Source organism: Microtus ochrogaster, linkage group LG3, assembly GCF_000317375.1.
Source record: "Microtus ochrogaster isolate Prairie Vole_2 linkage group LG3, MicOch1.0, whole genome shotgun sequence".
Taxonomy (NCBI): Eukaryota; Metazoa; Chordata; class Mammalia; order Rodentia; family Cricetidae; genus Microtus; species Microtus ochrogaster.
In genome coordinates, this window is record NC_022029.1 from 22,191,595 (window position 1) to 22,211,780 (window position 20,186).

At 39.7% G+C, this 20,186-nt stretch overlaps 1 protein-coding gene across 1 annotated transcript in view; it reads right to left on the reverse strand.

The window, feature by feature from the left end:
* The window catches only part of LOC101992329 (glutamate receptor ionotropic, delta-2), a 344,620-nt gene that overhangs the window by 121,466 nt on the left and 202,968 nt on the right, over positions 1 to 20,186 (reverse strand). The window contains exon 7 of the mRNA XM_013351292.2: positions 14,606 to 14,772. Within this exon, the coding sequence (XP_013206746.2) occupies positions 14,606 to 14,772 (167 nt within the window). The remainder of the gene's footprint in view (positions 1 to 14,605; positions 14,773 to 20,186) is intronic.

The window sequence follows — 20,186 nt, forward strand, 5'->3', positions numbered from 1 at the left end:
CCCCCGGAACACTCAGAAGTGGTCCTATTGCCACTGTTTGAACTTTTTGTCCTTTCAGGTAATTTGGAGTGGTCCTTCACCCCACACAACATTCGGGAGATGTCCTATTAGTTGCCTTTGGGTTTTCACCCTTCTCACATTTTTAACCATGAGTAACAAACCCTCAAAAGCTATCTGTCCAAATTCTGCCCTGATATGTCTTTTACAGACCCTAAACCCTCTGCCTTATTTACAGATTCCTAGCCTTACCTGCCTTTGCACTAACAAATGACCTGTGTACCCCTTAAATAACAACTAAGGTGGGAGCTTTCTAATGACTACCAGCAAACAGGACTCCCAGTGTCCTGCCGGCATCTCAAGTCTGTATGCTTTTCCTTTCACTGGGCAGCCCCATCCCCATCTGCCGCTAAACCCTCTTTTTCTCACTTGTTTACCTTCTCTTGTCCCTATCCCTTCTATTCTATCTCTGCCACTGCTACCGCTGGCCCCACAGAAATGGGCAAGATTAGTTTGATCTGGAGGCAGTTGTTTCCAGTTCTAGCCCTTGCTCCCCACTGTGGCTGGTGGCATGGTGGCTCATGGTAATGAGTAATTTTCCTCTCTACTTCATATATGAAAGAATGTGTGAATGGTGTGTGTAGTAATAAGAGCGGCGGGCTGCTTCCCGCCACCTGGCAAGCTTTACCTGAAATAATACATGGACACTGTATTCTTTTAAACACGGCTTGGCCCTTTAGCTCTAGCCCTTACTGGCTAATTCTGATATCCCAATCAACCCATCTCTAATAATCTGTGAGCACCGGTCTTTCCGGGAAGATTCTAGCCTACGTCCATCCTGGGTCGGAGCTTCATAGCGTACGCCTCAGAGAGTAGAGCTATACCCGCGTCCGCCCAGGAGCCGGGAGCATGGTGTCTCTGCTCCAGGGAGCAGAGCTGTCGAGTCTGTCTGAGGTGTCTTACCTCACTTCCTCTTCCTCCCAGCATTCTGTTCTGTTTACTCCACCCACCTATGTTCTAAGCTATGAGCCCAAGCAGTTTGTTTATTACTTAACCAATGAAATCAACAGATTGATATATGACACTCCCACATCATGGTGTGGCCACCCAGATATTTTCTGTTTTAAATGTATGTTCTACACGACCTCTATGTCTCTCTTGATATTTATATCTGTTTAATGTAGCATGATGGGCCAGGCTTGTTGGGGTTTCTGTCCTGCCCTGTTCCCACAGCCAGCAAGTCCCAAAGAAAATCACACAGAGGTCTCCATAAGATTATAAACTGATTGGCCCATTAGCTTAGCTTCTTATTAGCTCTTGTAGCCTATATTAACCCATTATTCTCACATATGTTGGCCACATGGCTCAGTACCTTTTTCAGCAGGGCAGGTTACATCTTGCTTCTTCCATGTTGTCATTGCCCCACCTCTACTTCTGTCTGGTTTTCCCGCCTATACTTTCTGCCTGGCTAATGGCCAATCAGTGTTTATTTAAAACATGATTGATAGAATACAGACAATTCTCCCAAACCAGTTTAAAATTCCTGCTGTGGCTTTATAAACATGGTTTCTCCATACAACACATAACTGCTACCATTTTGACTGATGTCAGGTGACCTTACCATCATTTTGACTAAGGGCAAGTCAGGTGACCTCATCACCATCTTGACTAAGGACAGTTCAGATGACCAAGTTATTCCTTGCCTAGTCTTGCGGTTGACTTACATTTTTTTTGTTTTTTTTTTCACATTTTTTAAATTTTTTTTATTGAGAAAAGGAAAAAAATGTTTCCACCTCCTCCCAGCCTCCCATTTTCCTCCTCCTCCTCCCAATCTTCTCCCCCTCCCCCCACAATTCCTCTAACTTACTCTGTTACATATATGTTTTGTGCAGTGGCATGCTCACTAAAAGCACCCACTTTGCCCAACTCCCATTTAATGTGTGTCTGTGTCTGTGTGTGTGTGTGTGTGTGTGCATACATGTGACTTGAGTTAACTAAGTATAAATATAAGTTAGCTCTAACTCTGTGTGTATATCTGTATAAAACTTGGGTTGAACTGGGTGTTAATGTACATATATTTACTGTTAAATGTTATAATTGTCTGTTCAGTGGATCTCATTCCAGACTGGGAGAGCACTGGGTCTTATGTTTTGGATTGGTGTGTGCTTTTAAGTCTCTTACAGGAATACTGTATATGTAATCTAACTCTATTTTAAAATATATTAAGCTGCTCTCCATTATTGTCAGTTCTCCTGTTAAGCTTCTGTTGCAAAGTTTTTTCTTCTTTGTCTTTCACAAGTATAAATCTTTCCTGTTAAGTTAATAGTCAGTACACTCAAGCCTAAACCCAGCTCTCCAGGCAGATTCTATGCTGTAGTTATAACTTATCTGTACCAGATAAATAGCCCTCAACTGCTCAAAGACCTGGGGAATATGGTATTTAAAGGTTTAATTATTAAAAACTTTTCATAATAGAGAGACAGGTTGGCTCCTAGCAGCAGCACTCTATTTCCTCCAAAGAAGACAGAAGACCGGTGAACACAGAACAATGTCCATCTGTAATTTGCTTCATCAACTGTCATGCACTGACCACTGGGAAAAACTGCCTTTCATCTAAACTGAAGATCTCCAGACAGTGTATAGAATCATTGGAATTGACAACCTAGCTGCTCAGGTCAAGGTAGGCTTGTCTTCCTACAGATTTTCTAACACACAGGATCTTCTGGAGTCTGGCAGGCCCTGCTCCTAACAACAGAAGGCAAATACAATCCTGACGCCCCTGCCCTCAATGATCATAGAAGACTCTGAGGAATGGCTCTACGTAGCCAACCAAGTAAGTTCTCTGTCATTTTTTTAATCAACAACCAAGTAAAATTTTATCCTTCTCAAAGGTCTCTGATGCAGTTTGACAGCTGAGAGGTTTTATCAGTTTAATAGGACAAACTCACCGAACAAATTTCAGAATAACTTCTTAACATGTTCTAAATAAAGGGTGTTTTGAGATATACAAATGCGAATTATTAAGGTGTGTGCCTACAAGCTATAAAGGTGTGAGGGCAAATCAAGTTATCAAATTTCTCTCTCACACTGCCTTTCATAATCTTAAAATATTTTTCATTGTGCAAAAACATCTGTCACAGTCATTTTGACATAAATATGCTGCTGTTTATACAATGTATACATCTAAAATTTATGTTCTCACAAATTCAAAAATTCTTGTGTTTCCAGGGAGCCAAATTGAAGGATCTACCTTAAACAGGTCAGATATACCCCTCTCAATTCCCTGGTTCTAAAATATTTTTTTTTCTTAAACTTAACTTTGTTCTCTGTTCTGCCAACACTTTGCCAGGTCCAGGAGACACTGGACAGTTCCATAGCACAAACCCTGGACAGGAATAAAGTGACCAGTTACCCCAGGATATGACCAGCACCCAGCTTTCTCAGGTATTCCCCCAAGATGACACTCACAAATAAGCAGGAAGCAGTCTTGAGAATCTGCCGCCCCAATTCCCTCAGTCTGCTATGCATAACTTCCTGTCGTTTTATTATAAGAAAAGGATGGGGTTGTTATAATCTGCTGGCCTGGTCTGCCAGCTGGGTACCCTGTCCCTTTAAGACATAAGCCCCATCCACTTCCAACCCTCCCTTCTACTGAGGCAAGAAGACCCTCTCCCCTGCCCTTCTTCTGAAGAGCTATCTTATGCCTCTCTGCCTTCTCCCCCCTCCCTTCTCTCTTTTTCCCCCTTTCCCCTTTCTCCCTTTTCTCCTTCCTTTCCACCTCGATAACCTACTAAATAAACTCTATACTCAAACTCTCTCTCTGCATGATGCATCTGTCTCCCACCCACCAAGGGGACCCATTGAGGCCTTGGGTGACCTGCCGTTGCCCCTTGCTGTCCCTCTTGGGACTGCTGCCCCTTGTGAGACCAATCCCTCACCACCTGTTTATAAATGATATCATGTAGCATTTTTACTTCCAAGGGATTATGTTAATAATAATAGACAGGACAAGTTACTGTGACAAGGGCTACAGACAAGCATGTGGTAGGCTGAGGGCGGAGCCTAGCATCAATTAAAGTCAACAGTCAAGTGTTTGAAGAAAATCAACTGTTTAGATGTCTAGCCTGAGTTACAGATTCTCCAGTTTCTCAATGGGATTCCTGGGGGCAACCCCAGGGGGCAACAACAGCAACCAGGGAAAAATTCAAAGACAAAGCCAGATGATCAATATAGCCACATGAAAAGTGACTTTCATTTGGGGAAGGTGTTGTTCTCGTTGATGAAGTAGAAGAAATTCAGTAATGGTAACCGAATTAGATATTAAACAGGAATCATAGCTTCGAACTCGTGTGTAACTTGTTTATTGAGTCCATGTGAATAATCCCTGGTTTTCTCCTGTTTCCTTAGCTATGCTTTTGCTTTGTATTTTGTTTCTTTATTTACTTTTGAGGCAGGGTTTTGTTATAGCCCAGGCTGACTTTGTATCCTAATTCTTTGGTCTTAGCCTCCTAAATGCTAGGATTCCTGCAGGCACCATCACACTAGGCTTTCTAATTGACTACACACAATAATGATATCACATATTTAGATGAGTTAACAGAAGGTTGGAGTCACCAGCACATGGTTGAATTTACAAATAAAAGTATTTCCCAAATTACTGGAATATCTCACAGCATAGAAAAGATGAAGCAATAAAAGAGATAAATTAGAAGGAATAATAGAAAAGAACAAGAAAGTCAACAACCATGTATTAAAATAATGGTTCTCAGGATGCCTATGATAACAGCAGGAACTGGAACTTGGTTAGAAATGAAAATTATGCACACTCTAGAATCAGAAATGCCAGGCCTGGAGGGCATAAATGATTGTTTTGTCAGGTCCCCCAGGTGCTCTGACACTTGCTTAAAGGTTGACAAATTCTGTCTCTCAGGATGAGGACCCCAACATAGCAGAGCTGGCCATAAGCTTCATTTAAACAAATAGCTATAAAATACCCACACAGCTCAGGGATGTATGATTTCACAGCTTGCTGTCTTTACCCATTCTACAGGCAGTCTTCCAGCCTTCTCTTCTTTCTTGCTTAACGTCAGATCCAGGGCTTGGTTCTTTCTACACAGTGTCTCCTGATGGCTCTCTTACTCTGTGCAGTGATATTCTATATCTGTCTCTCCTATATTCATCCCACCCAGCCTCCTAGCTCATACTTTATTGGTTTTCAGACAGACATCGTGTCACTACAAATTCAATGCAAGCAAAGCCATTTCCTAACTTTCTCCTGTCTTCATCCTGTCTCCTATGTTTCCTATTGACAGTCTCACAGATGAACACAGCAGGCTTCCCTCCTCCTTCTTTCCCACTCCAGACAAAACTGGTGTGGGACATGACTTCTGGAGTCAGATTACTCTTGGTTCAAACCCCATTTCAGCTACTTATTAACTCTCATTTAACTATCATCAGAGCTGTTACTTTGTCAGATTCCTTGACTATAAAATGGATGCCAACAGCACCTACCCAGGGGTGTTCTGAGGACAAAGTGGGGGTGCTTAGTCAGTGTGAGAACTTGGAATGAGAGGCTGGCACAAGTGTGTTGTGCGTGACAGCTGATCAGGCATGGGTTGTGATTCTTTCCCCTGTGGTCCTGCATTCTCATCTGCCAGCTTTCCTTCAGATTTGTTATAGAGGGCAGCACAGTCGATATCCACCGGATCATCTAAGACACTATTGTGGATTCCAGCATAGATTGCTCAGCTGGGGTAAATATGACCTCAGACGAACTTCCTTTTCTGAATGAGAAAGGATGCTTCTGTTAGCATCCTTTGATCACAGAGCAGGCTGGTCCTGCCTCCGCAAGGAGGGATGTTTAGAGAAGTGGAGCAGAACATTCTACTTAGCAACGTTCTGCTGATCCATTAAAACTCCAGATTTCAATTATCTGGTTGAAGACACGGTTTCATTGTGTAACCCGACCGGGTGTTGAACTCACAGTCCTCCTTTGTCAGCCTCTGAAGTGCAGAGGTCACAAATGTGTGTCAGCCACCATGTTTGTATTTTGTGAAATAATCATTTCATAGAAATGATTCTGGAGTTTCCTTTTTATAGGCAAAAGCTGGTGACTAACTGTGATTTTCACTGCTGGAATTTGGAAATGACACAGGGCTGTACATTTTCTGCTCATTCTCTTCCCATTCACCCCACTCATTTCCTTTGAGCATTCTGCTCTCATGACTACTAGAACCGTCTGCAGACTCCTCAGGCCAAAGCCCTTCACCCGGATCTTTCTGCGTATAATTTCCATGTTATCTCTGAAGTCTCGCACTGTTATAACAAAATTATAACCTTAACTAGTCTTCCTAATAAACATCTTAAGTTTACCCATCTCAAAGCTGAGGTCTCTATGCTGTTTGTTTCCTGACTTCCCTTGAGTCACTCTTTTGCCCCTCTTGGCTGACCTCTGACAGGTCAGCTCTTTTCCAGCTCCACTGGGGTCACGGCTGTGCCAGAGCAAGCCCCATTGCTTTCCCCCATGATGAGGGATCCCTGGACCACTGCACTGGTTTCTGCTGGCCTCCTGGTGCGCACTTTCCTCAGGCCTTCCTGTATATTCCTCCTTTCATAGCATCTACGTTTCAGCAGGTTTCTCGCTTCTCTAACATCTGCAGTTCACTTTTCTTAGAGGACAAAGCTCGGAACTCTTTGCCCTGCTTCTCTGGCAGCACTTGCATACTTGGCTTGTTCTGTGCTTTCCTCTTTCTGCCCACTCCTCTCCTGTCTGCCACTCCCTGCAGTCCTTGAACTCTTCAATTTGCTCCCGTGAAATGACTTTTACACCCATTTCTTATGCATTAAACATTCTTCGCTCAAATTTTTTATTTCAGGTTCTGACCAGAGAATAGAGAATAAATATTCTCTAATCTCATAATATTTTTTTCATAGTATATTTCCAATATGATGTTGTCCCATTACTTATTGTATGTTGATCTTCTCTGGCTTTCTACTGTAATATAAACTCTAGGAAAATGCAACTTAGTCAATATCACTTGTTATTTTGTCTCCAGAAAAGAATAACAACCAGAAATTGCAACCCATACCTGTTATCCTAGCAGGAGGGACACCTCCTTATACTACATAAAATTCTAGGTTAGCATGGGCTATAGAATGACCCAAAAAAGGAAAAAGAAAGGCTGTATTCAACACTTCTTGGTCAATAAATAGTTAAATTTATTGGCTAGATCAATAAACACGAATAATAATATTTAATATCTTGAGCAAGTTTCCTATCTCAAGAATCAGGATAAAGCTAGTACTACCTTTTTTCCTTCAAAGGTTGATTAACAAAAACATATTAAATAAGTAGTAGGCATAAATAATTATCTATTAAAGAAAACAAAAGAAATTATAAACTTGCAATTATTTGTGAACTAAAAATCTGGAACATTTGCAAAGTGAAGAAAGAACCAAAGAAATGAATGACCATCAAAAGGTCAACTCTATGTTGCCAAGAAGACAAACTACTCAAATAAATGGAGGTTTGGCTAGAGCTGGGTTTGTCAAGGAAATTTCCTAGGGGGTGAGCCATGAATGAGGCTCCCAAAATGCACAGTATGGAGTAAAGATAGTGAGGGTGACAATGTTCCAGGAGACAGATCAAGATGTTCTCAAGGACTGGTGACTCTGAAAGGGAGGCAGACAGAAAACCAAGCAAGAGACTGGAAGCAGCTTTTCCACCAGTTCCCTTCTGCTTTTGCACCTTTCCAATGATGTAGGAGGGTCTTCTGCCTATGTGTCACTTTCATTGGTCAAATAAAGAAACTGCCTTGGCCTTTTGATAGGCCAGCCCTTAGGTGGGTTGAGTAGACAGAACAGAATGCTGGGAGAAAGAAAGCAGAGTCAAGCAGATGCCATGATTCTCCGAACTGAGACAGGATCTTTTCCAGTAAGCTACCACCTCGTGGTGCTACACAGATTGTTAGAAATGGGTTAGTCAAGATGTGAGTTAGCCAAAAAGAGGCTAGAGATAATGGGCCAGGCAGTGTTTAAATGAATACAGTTTCCCTGTAATTATTTTGGGTGTAAACTAGCTGAGCAGCCAGGAGGGATGAAAAGCAGGCCCACCGTTCCTTTTACTACATTCCAATGTCTGCCTGGTTTCTTCATCTTGATGAGAGTCAGTATCCACTGTTCTAATGGCTTCCTCCCACTCCCACCGGATGCCATCACTTGTCAGATGTCTAGATTGCCCTCTAGTGCTCGATCTCATCATGTCTAGACCAAAACAGAAATTCAAAGCTGCTCATGTTCCTTATGTCTTCCTTATCTGGCAGCCAGCAAGGCTGAAGAGTTCACACTCAGTTTCCTTCCTCTTTTCCTTGGTCTTCCTGTCTAGTTGATGGTCAGGACTGCATTTGCTACGTCTCTTCCTTTCTCTCCTACTTGCATTTCCTTCACACTAGTTCAGTCCCTTTCCCTTTCCTAGGCCATTACTGATGTGGGAGTCTCCTCTGTGTGCTGTGATTACCATTAATGAATAAAGAAACTGCCTTGGCCTGTTGTTAGGACAGAACTTAGGTAGGCTGAGAGGACTGGACTGAATGCTGGGAGAAAGAAAGGCGGAGTCAGAAAGAGGCCATGGAGCTGCTGGAGACAAATGCTGGGAATTTTACCCAGTAAACCACTGTCACGTGGTGATGCACAGATTAGTAGAAATGGGTCAAATTAATATGTAAGAGATTAGCCAATAAGAAGCTAGAGCTAATGGGCCAAGCAGTGATTTAATTAATACAGTTTCTGTGTGATTATTTTGGGTCTAAGCTAGCCAGGTGACCAGGAACAAAACAAGAGACCTCCCTGCTACACATTACCTTACTTAGTTTTTTTTTTTTTCAAATACTATTTAAAAATATCTCCTGTGTGGTTTGTTTCCTTCCACTTGGAATGCATTTTCAAATAAAATCCCTGATAGGATCTTATATCACAGGGAGTTTATATCACAGATGTAGGTCTAGTCAATTACTTTTCAATTTCATAACTTTTGCATATTGATCAAATAGTACACATCCATTATGAAGTTTTAATAGTCAAAACAAAATGGCCTGGCTAAGACATAGAAATTATCAGAAGTAAATAGAAAGCTAGATTAAAATAAAAATAGCCAGTCAACTTACAACAAAAGCATTCTGTTCATAGCTTAGAGGATGGTTGTAAATGATATTTGGAACATAAGCCTGCATGTTTGACAAGGGGGTGAATATTTTGAATACATAAAGCACACCCAAAATTCAACACTAAAAGAATTAAGATATCAAAACAAATATCTTAAAAAGGTGACAAGGGATAATAAGTAAAGAAAAAATCAACATCACTAGTCATCACGGAAATATAAGGTACATTTAGTATAAAAATGGGGCAAAGGTTAGTTCCATACCTAACCACTTTGCACCTACATCTCTGCATCTGCTTCTATAAGTTACTGGATGAAGGTTTTGGGGGATCATGTCTGTTTTCCCTTCCTAGGTGGATCCATGTGTGTCTCTCTTAGAGTGGTTAGGTGTGGAACTAACCACTGGACAGAGCTCCCTAAATCATGTCGAAGAGACAGGGGAGCCATGACATAAGCAAAGAGGTCAAGACCAGCCCCCATAAAAGCAGGTGACAGTTGGCGAATTAGGCAGTTTGTGGGACCCCTAATAGTGGGTTCAGGAGCAATTACTAATGAATAATCTGGTTTTTTTGGAACCCATTTCCTATGAAGAGAAACCTTGCTCAGCCTAGACATGGGGGATGTCATGTGGTGATGTGACAGAATTCGTTGACTCTCCACAGGAAGCCTGACCCTCTCTGAGGAACAGATGAGGTATGGAGTGAGGGGAAGGTGAGGTGCAAGAGGGGAGGGAGGGGGAACTGGGATTAGTATGTACTAATGTAATGTAAGAGTTAGTTAGTAATAAGCCTGAGCTATTGGTCAAAAAAATGGAACAGAGGTTAAAAGGTGCTATGAAGGCATGGGTAAAGACAGTGCTTCCACTGTTAGTAGAAATAGAAATTGAAATAGTCACTACAGGAAACAGCACAGAGGTTTTTCAAAAGGACAGAAACAGAACTATTATATGAGAGTAATAGAGCAGGACACCCCATACCTCCATACATAAGCACATGTATCCACACATATTTCTGTATCCACACATGTATATGTATGCATAGCAAACATAAACCACACACACGGCCACATCTGTTAAATTTGCTAGTAATAAAAGCATACTTCTGGTCACGGTGAGTTTAACTTTCCAGATTTGTGACTCCCGTCCAGCACAGCTACTTGAGATAGGCTGTCAGAGCATTAGCATTCGTTCAAAGGGTATCCCTGCCACTCAGCTTCATGACTTTGGAAAGCCGTAAATCTTTAAATAAGTTTTCTCAAATGTAAAGTGAGGTTAATAACGGTGTTTAGAAGCTTATGTTGGGATTGATACTTAATATAGACAGGGATCTTATTGTGCAAAGTTCCTTTCACTCATTAAGTCTTTCCTGAATATTAACCACTATCTTAGAAGACAACGTTGTTTCCGTGTAAGCCAGAGATAGCACATTCATCCACATTCAGGGTTTAAGAGACAAAAGCAATTGGTAAGCCATGTCTCTTCTTCATAAACAATGACATTAGACTCAGAAGTTAAGTTTTCTTGATAGCATCTAAGTTTTGAGAAGAGAGGTTAGTATATATGTGAAATTCCTAAATATAAATACGTGTGTATACACACACATGCAAACATGCACACACATGTGCACTCCCATATATATGGAGGGATATCATTTTAGGCTTTTAAACAGTTAAAATTCTGAGTTCAACTCTGCAGTTAATTTAATAGTTCAAACAGATCAATCTCAAAATTACATTCTTCTTAAACTTGTTAAGAAAATATTTGACTGACTATGATTTTATTTTTCAAAATTGATTTAATAATAACTACTTAAAACATAAAAAAATAGCTAAGAACCAGTAAGTGCTCTCTCTCTCTTTCTCTCTCTCTCACACACACACACACTTCCATAAAATTTGCTAGAAGAGTTTTGTCTCTTTGGTATGCACAAAGGTAAGCTGGCAGCAGAAACTAAAAGTCCTTGTATATGTCAAAAGACAAGCTGACGTATTAGTGTGATGGACAACACTTGCAGTGCATTCTGTGCCTGAACTAGGAGTTATAGAATGATTTTAAACTTCGGATAGCTGTTTACCTAGTTTTTTTTCTTTTTTAGATTAAAGAAACAAAAGTTGTATAAAATTCTGTGATGAAAAGCATATGTTGTGGCACTTGCTGGCTTTGAAGTCATCCACTCACACATGATTACAAAATGAGTATAGTCCCTGTTTTCTGAGTTCACTTCAGCCTAGGTATCTACACAGCATCAGTATTTGTATCGTAATAGTCCTGCACTTACATGCAAATCTGTGACAAGCAACTGTGCAACATTGCCTATGACTGCGTGACATCTCCGTAACATACACAAGCATATGAAAAACCTGACAAATAGAAAAAAGAAGGTAATACAAATAGTTACTATGTCAATTTGTATTTTTATTTTAGAAGTGATATTCAATATATATTATATTTCTTTGATACAGACACAGAGTCATCTGAAAAATAATGAAAATTGACTCTGAAATTATCAGAGTATTTTCATTTTCATTGAAAACAGCCACAGCAGCTTTTGGTGATCTGTTCTAATCAGTGCTTGAGATGGGCTGATCCATCAAAGTTGCAGCTAGAATCACCAGTGTTGACAGTGGTTATCTTTAATGTTCCTTCTACCTTTTAAATCCAGCTAATAAAATGATCCCATTTTCTTAATAGTGATAGACTCCAAATGTACTCTAATTCCAGGCAGAGATTCTGTTGAACATGCATTTGAGGAAATGAACTGACACAGGCTTGACTGTGCAGTAATATTCCAATTCTGGCTCCATCTTCTTCCAGGGGGCCAAAGAATCAAGCTGCCCAGTGTTGATATTAAAGAACTACATAGAAAGGAACAATTCTAGCTTCCCATATCGACAATGCTGGTCAAACAGAGAGAAACAATGCCCAATGCTTAACATTGCATTTTAGAAGTGAAGTGGAGTCTGTTTCTTCAGAATTAAAATCTCTGATAAGGAAGGACTCCAGAGATGCTAAGAAACAAGTGCTTGTTATGATTAACTTAATAGATCTGTGATTGCTTTCAATTTTACTGCATTCTTTGCATAAAGACCAAGAAATAAGATCTTATAAGTAAGAGCATTTTTAGTGGCATGAATATCATTTAACCATTATGAATAATCAAAACCCTGTTCTCAGCTGACATCATGAACTCACTGGACTTCTCTGTGGGTCCTTCAGGAGAGAACCACACTACATTTCACTTGATCATTTTTTCCAGCCTCACGTGGAAAGTAACCATGCCCTCATTTCTCAGAAGCATTCTCTCTCTTTGGCCAGTTTAGATCAGACCTTCACTGCCTCAAGTTACCACGTTTGCTCTAGCTTTTGCCAATTTAATTCCATCCTTCACATAAGATGGGTGTAGCCTTCCCCTTAATGCCAGCTTTGCTATCTTACTCATGAGCACCAACAATAGAATTTTGTACTGCTCATAGCCTGTTATAAAAATTTCAAGTGTTCTTTTAGACAAGAATTTCCTCATCGTTTCTCAATCCATTCTGCTGTTATCTATTCTTTCCTGTGGTCTTTATTATTTTATTATGAATTCTCTATTTCCTTTCAATTTAACTGTTCTCAGCTAATATTTTGGATATCAAGTTCAAGGCTTACCATCTCTGGAGAAAATTTAATCATTTTCCCATTGCTTAATTCTCATTATTCTCTTCAGTTCTTTTTAATGTCTCAGCTACACAATTTAATACTAAATGCACAAGTAAATTTGGTATTTTGTATATAGATACATGTGTCAGTGCACATTGTGCACATTTACAGAAATGTCGTTGCTGTTGTTATTTCATATGAATGGGTTTTGGATTTCCAACTAAGCTGCAAGTATACTGTATTCAATTTCCCTGTGGTATTATTGATTTTTCAGCTTTTTTCTCTTAGAATCTGCTCATCAATAAATATTTTCATTGATTAATCATTATTTCAATGTTTTTTTTTTTGCTTTTCAGCTATATATGTTTTGTTTGTTCTTATTTATGTAGGACAAAAAGGTATTGATAGAATATTAGATAATTGTTTATAACTGTGTACCCCTTCCTTGTAGGGAAAGTACAATGGTCTGGTCCATTGATTTTTAACCTGTTGAGTGGGGTATGAGTAAAGGGATGTGTGCTGCATCTAAGAAGGAAGTGAGGCAGAACAACAAACACACGGCACTCTCTTTTGCAGTGAAAACTGGATAATCTAGATGAGGATGCTTTGCCAACTTGGGCCAAACAACTGGGAGCTGAATAGAAAGCGATCTTCAGGTGACTCACAGTTCAGAGCAGAACCCAGTCCTTGTGGTTCAGAAATAGACGTGATTTACTCTTGTAAATCACTAGTACTTTGGAGTTTGTTTTGTTTCTAAAATAATTGACAAATATGAATAATTAGAATAAGTCTTCTTCATTTTTCAGAGAAGTAAAAAGGTGTGTCTTTTCTATGGTTACTTAATGGAAGAGCTGTAGAATAAGCTATGGATGAGTGCTTTGTAGACCCCTGCTATCAGACTTTACTGTCCTTTTGCTGTTTTAAAATTTGAAGAACCACTTCCGTGATTGATGCTTAGTGCTTGCTGTCTGAACCCAAGTGCTTTTCTGATCTGGCATTATCTTCTAGCGAGCATCAAGTGATAAAGGTTACAATTAGTATCACATAAACAATATGCCTACCTAGAAGATAATGACCCTCTCTGGAGTCAAAGTTTGTCTTGTAAATAGAATGAGATGCTGTGACTACCTCTGATAGAAATCATTAATCTACAATTATTTTCAAACTTTCTTTCTTAAGCAGTTTTCTGTCACAGAACATTCTAGTTTGAAGCTGGATGTATTATCTCCATAAGCTTTTCCTTGTGTTCCACCACAAATATCTCATGTACACTTTAATACCAGATGGAGGGTTTGAAAGGCTTTACCATTTCCTTCATGAAATTCTCATGAATATATATATATATATATATATATATATATGTGTGTGTGTGTGTGTGTGTGTGTGTGTGTGTACATACACACACACACAAAAACATATCTGAAAATTAGTATTCTAATTTATACCAAAGTACATTTTGTGCATTAATATTCTCAGAAACAAGTTAATTTCTACAACCCCACGTTGTTCACTTCCTTGAGTGTGGACTAGATTGCTTAGCTTCCATCATAATTTTGAGCATATCTACTCTATTAGACACATAAAATTTTAGAGTGTGAAAGAAGTTATATACAACAATACTTTCCTCTTATTTATGAAGAAATGGACATATTTTATACAGGAAATTACTTGTATGATATCACTTCTAGGAACTGTTTTCATATAATGCTTTTTTTGTAATAGGAAGAAAAATATGATGCACCAGACAGTGTAGCTAAGTACCTTTTTTTAAATCTACATTCCCCTTTTCTATTTAGACCATTTAATAGCCTTACCTTTGTGAAAACACATCTCGGTAGGGGCTGCCATGCTGCAGCGCGATGCCATACCCCCGGTCAGCAACGGTATTCCCCACAGTGTAGAAGGAGCAGTCTGGGTCATTGATAGCCACGTATTCCAATACAGCTGCATCCCATACAAAAGCATAGTTTCCGTACTTTACCTGTGAAGATAAAGGGAATGGGACAAAATAGGGACTTAAGGTTAAAAATTGCATAGAATAATAAATATTACAAAAGTATATGTGAAATTATAGGATCGATATGTTTGAGTAAACACATATTTGTGTTTCTGTTAGTCTGTAGCTCTTCTGGACATGTGATGAAGCAAGAACACTAGCCATGTTTCTAGAGAACGTGGCTTACACTAAAAAGGTCCTTGAGTTGTAGATGTTATGTGGTCGGAAGAAGGTTAAAGGCATGTCTCTGAGCTTAGAACTTCATTTGAGGAACCCTTACAATCTATGCTTTTAGAATTATTAAGAGGTGCTGACTCTGTAAGGTTACTAGCCCTCTAAACTAGACACATTTCTTTACACTCAGCAAGGTTTCCTCATGACGAGTAAGTGGAGACTGCCCAGACCCTAATAATCATACAGAAACTGTATTAATTATAACATTGTTTGGCCAATAGCTTAGGCCTATTCCTCGTAGTTCTTACATCTTTAATTAGCCCATTTCTCTTAATCTGTGTATCACCATGAGGCTGTGGCCTACCGGTAACGTTCTGGTGTCTTTCTCCTTCAGCAGCTACATGGTGTCTCTCTGATTCTGCCTACAATTTCTATATATCTATGTTTAAATTTCCCGCCTGGCTTTACTCTGCTAAGCCATTGGCTAAAACAGTCTTATTTATTAGCCAATAAAAGTAACACATATACAGATGGACATTCCACATTAACGACCATGTTTTACATAAAGGCTCACAATTCACATTAGGAAGGAATTATTAGTACCACTCTACCCACTTCATGGTATCTTCTTTGTCCTTCTGAACTTATCAAATACAGAGAATGGAGCTCTTACAAGTGGAGCTAAAACAAATCCCTCTTGAATGTTTTGTTAACATATGTTAAAAAATCTTCTTATGCATTATTGTGACATCTTTTCTCCCAAAGAAGTCTTTTTCCTTTGATAGCAACTACAACAAGGAAAACAATTCTACAACATTCTTTATTAATACTTGGGAACATTAAATTCATAGTGGGTCATCTACAATATAGTTAAGTGACTTTTTTAGTCAACAATACCTCACATGAGAGTCCTCTGTTATGGTTTGGACTTGACATGTCTCCCCCAAAGGATCACATGTAGAAGGCTAAGGTTACAACTGGTGGTATGGTTCAGGGGTGGATGGCTCACGAGGGCATAGACTTCTTCAAATCATTGACAGAACTGCTTAGACTCATGGGAGTCTGTATAATTCTTGGCAGCAGGCTGCTTGCCTTGGAAGATATTTCTTGGCCTGGGCCCTTCCTCTTTGTCCTTGCTTCTGGTCACACCTAGGGTGAAGTGCTCACCTCCTTCCTGCATGTCAATTCCATCATGATACTCTCTGCTCTACCATATGCAGGGCATATGCCAGGAAACCACGGTATGAAACCTTTGAAGCTATGGTCCTTCTACTCTTAAGTTGTTTTCTCAGATGTTAGGTCACAGTGATAATAACTAATAACTAATAGTAACTAATGCACAAATTTATCATGAAAGCAATTGTGAAGGGTCTGGAGAGAGAGCTTGCTCTTCAAGACCACTGTTTCTCAAGCTTCCTAGTACTGTGAGTCTTTAAGACTTATATTGTGGTGACCCCGAACCATAAAATTATTTTTGTTGCTGCTTTATAGCTGTAATTTTGTTACTACTATGACTCATAATGTAAATATTTGTGTTTTCTGGTAGTCTTAGGCAATTCCTATGAAAAGGTCGCTCAAGCTCCCATGGGGTAGTAACCCACAGGTTGAGAGCCACTTCTCTAGAGGACCTGGGTTTAATTCCCAGCACCCACATGTTAGCTTACAACCTTTTGTACTCCAATCCTAGGGGATCTGACACCTACTTCTGGCATCCCTGGGCACCAGGCATGTATGTGGTATATGGATATATATTCAGATAAAAAAATTTAAAAAGGAGCCGGGCGATGGTGGCACATGCCTTTAATCCCAGCACTCGGGAGGCAGAGGCAGGCGGATCTCTGTGAGTTCGAGACTAGCCTGGTCTACAAAAGCTAGTTCCAGGACAGGCTCCAAAGCCACAGAGAAACCCTGTCTCGAAAAACCAAAAAAAAAAAAAAAATAAATAATAATTAAAAAGGAATGAAATAAGCCATTGTGATAAATATCTTAATAAAATTTATCTGGAAAATGTTAAATATAAAGATAAAATTGAATGAATTCATAGAACAAATAAATAACCCCCAAAGTTATTTTATTTATGTTAAAAGAAGAATGTAGCATTATTAACATGAAAGTGGACATTGAAGATGGTTCAATGACCAAAATGCTTACTATAAGCAAAAGGATCAAAGAATCAGATCCCTTGATCTCAGATAAATGCTGGATAGTCATGGCAGCTCACCTGTACTGCATGGCAGCTCGCCTATACTGCCAGCCTTGGAATGAGACAGGGACAGAGACAGGGATACTCAGAGCAAGATGGCTAGAGAGACTAGCCATTTTAGTGAGTTCTGGCTTTGACTGAGAGTTCCTGCCATAGGAAAATAGAAAGAAAAGAGATCCTGGTCCAGTGTTAACCAAGTACCAGAAACTATATCTTGGTAAGCAGACAGGCTCCATAAAAAGTGGAATTAGGATCAAAGAGATGGTTTAATGATTAAGAGCACTGGCTGCTCATCCAGAGGACCCAGGTTCTGTTCCTAGAACCCACATCAGGTGGCTCACAGCCATGCAGCACCAGCTCCGATGCCTGTCTTCTGAAGGGTCTATAGTTACATGCACATACCCACAAGCATACAAACATACACACACATAATTTAAATTAGTAAAAAAAAAATCTTAAAAGTATTGTGTCACCTGATTCTTTGTCAGGTATAATGGTACATGCCTTTAATCCTAGAACACAGAAGACAGAAGCAAGCATATTCTCATAGAATAAGGCAGCCTGCACTATGTGACCAAGTCCTAGGCCAACCAGGGTTACACAATGAAACCCTCAATTTCTTTCTTAAAAAATCTTCTAAAGACATCTGTCAATATGTAAAACAGTTATTTTATCATTTTTTTTTTGTTTCTCATGACATGGTTTCTTTGTGTAACCCTGCCTGATCTAGAACTCATTTTGTAGGCCAGGTTGGCCTCAGACTCAGAGATCCCACTGCCTCTGCCTCCAGAGTACTTGAATTAAAGCAGTAAACTGCACAGCTCATTCATCTATTTTAAACTAGGAAGTGATTTTTCTTCATGAAATATAAAGTCATCAATCAGGCACATTTGTGAATGTCTTTAGTCCCAGAACTTGTGTGGATTTCTGTGAGTTTGAGGCCAGCCTGGTCTGTATAGTGAGTTCTAGGACAGCCAGAACTACATAGGGAGACATTGTCTCAGAAAAAATAATATACAGAAATAAAGAAATATAGAGACCTACAAGGAACAAACCACTGGTAAGTCTAATGATATTGTCAAAGGGTCAAGAGAATGATGCCTACAATTACTTCAGCTTGACATTATGGTGGTGTTTTAGCTTGTGCAATAAAAGGGAACCAAAACATGACTTCATTCATTCAAGAATAATTTGTTATGAGATAGAGACAAAATTATATTATTTTATGAAATAAATTGCCTCCAGAAATTAACTGAACAAGTATTTGAAAGTATCCTTAACACATAGACCATCAGTTACATATCACTCACTGTCCTATAGCATTCCAGTGAAAGATAAATTATTTGAGAAAAATACACACAGTAAACAAAACTACTTAGTATTAATTTAATAGCTTGCTATTTGGTCCTATTTAGAGCAGTTTAAAGACAGTGCAGAGGAACTTGTTTTTATCTAAAGTGTAGGACATCTCTCAGAGTTTGGGTGCACAGTTAAATATATATATATATGTACATATGTAGATGTATCAGTTTTCCTCAAGTTATTTGAGAACTTGATGATTTTTGCTTTTCTTTTTCTTCCTTCTTTCCTTCCTTTTTCTTTTCTTTTCTTTTATTAAAGAGAGGGTCTAACTGTGTAGTTCTGGGTCTGAAAGACTTTACTATGTAGACCAGGTTGACCTCAAACAGAAATCCAACTGCCCCCACTTCCTGAGTGCTGGGGATTAAAATCATGTGCCAGTGATGTGGGAGTGTCATATATAAGTCTGTTGATTTCATTGGTTAATGAATAAAGAAACTGCCTAGGCCCCTTGATAGGCCAACCCTTAGGTGGGTGGAGTAAACAGAACAGAAGGCTGGGAGAGAGAAGCTGAGTCAGTGAGTCGCCATGATTCTCCTGCTCCAGGCAGATGCAGGTTAAGATCATTCCTGGTAAGCCAGCTCATGGGCTACAAAGATGAATAGAAATGGGTTAGATTAATATGTAAGAGCTAGCCAGTAAGAGGCTGGAACTAATGGGGCCAGGCAGTGTTTAAAAGAATACAGTTTCCGTGTCATTATTTCGGGGCATAAGCTAAGCTAGCCATGTGGGCGGCTGGGTGCCGGGGACGCAGCTCCGCCGCTCCTATTTCAACAGAGTGGCGCCCGACGTGATGGACTAAATCCCCTTAAAAACCTGAGAAGGCTTAAAAATAAGGGAGAGAGAGTTTAACACAGATTTTTGTTGTTTGTTGGTGGCGTGCTGTAGAGAGAGTTCCTGATTCGGCAACAGCAACAGAAAAAACACTGTGTCATTTTAAAGCGCGGCTTCTTGGGGCTGTGCTGCCAGCGTGAACTCTGGCTTTAAAGCATTTCAATGAATTTTATGGGACTGGATATTTGTGTTCCCACTTGGAATTGGAAGGAGAATGCTCTGAGACCATGCCGATGGCTCAGCACTCCTGCCTGCACCTGGGCAGACGGCAGAATCAGGCTTAGGCAGGCAGAAGAACATGGCGGATTCCTGCCAACATATAGAGAGATGCTTTCAGACTGTGCAGTGCTCTTTGTGTCAGATTTGGCTGTAACTTGGATGAAAAGAGTTTCTGTGCTGCACACTCAGTCTCAGAGTTAAACTGCTGACTGCGGTGCCAATGTGGACTTGCTGTGTGTCTGGAACTGTGCTCAGCTCAGGGGCACCAAATGGATCTGAGGCAGGAGTGGCTGCTTCATGCTGAACTGTGCTGACCTCCGGCAGGAACTGCCATAATTACCATAATAATAGCTCAGTAAGGCTTAGACTTGGCAGTAAACAGATAGTACCGTATTACCCCTACATGGTGCAACTTAAGTTTTTAAGAACTGCTTAACATTTTAAGAAATGCTCCCGGATAGCAAAAAAAATGTTACAGATTCACAATAAAACAGATTCAGACATAAAAGACCACACTGTTGGATGAATGTACATAGGCTTGGGAGAGAGAAGAAAAAGAATATAGAGAATAAAGTTAATGGTTTAAAAAAAAGGTAAAGTCTTTAAAGAG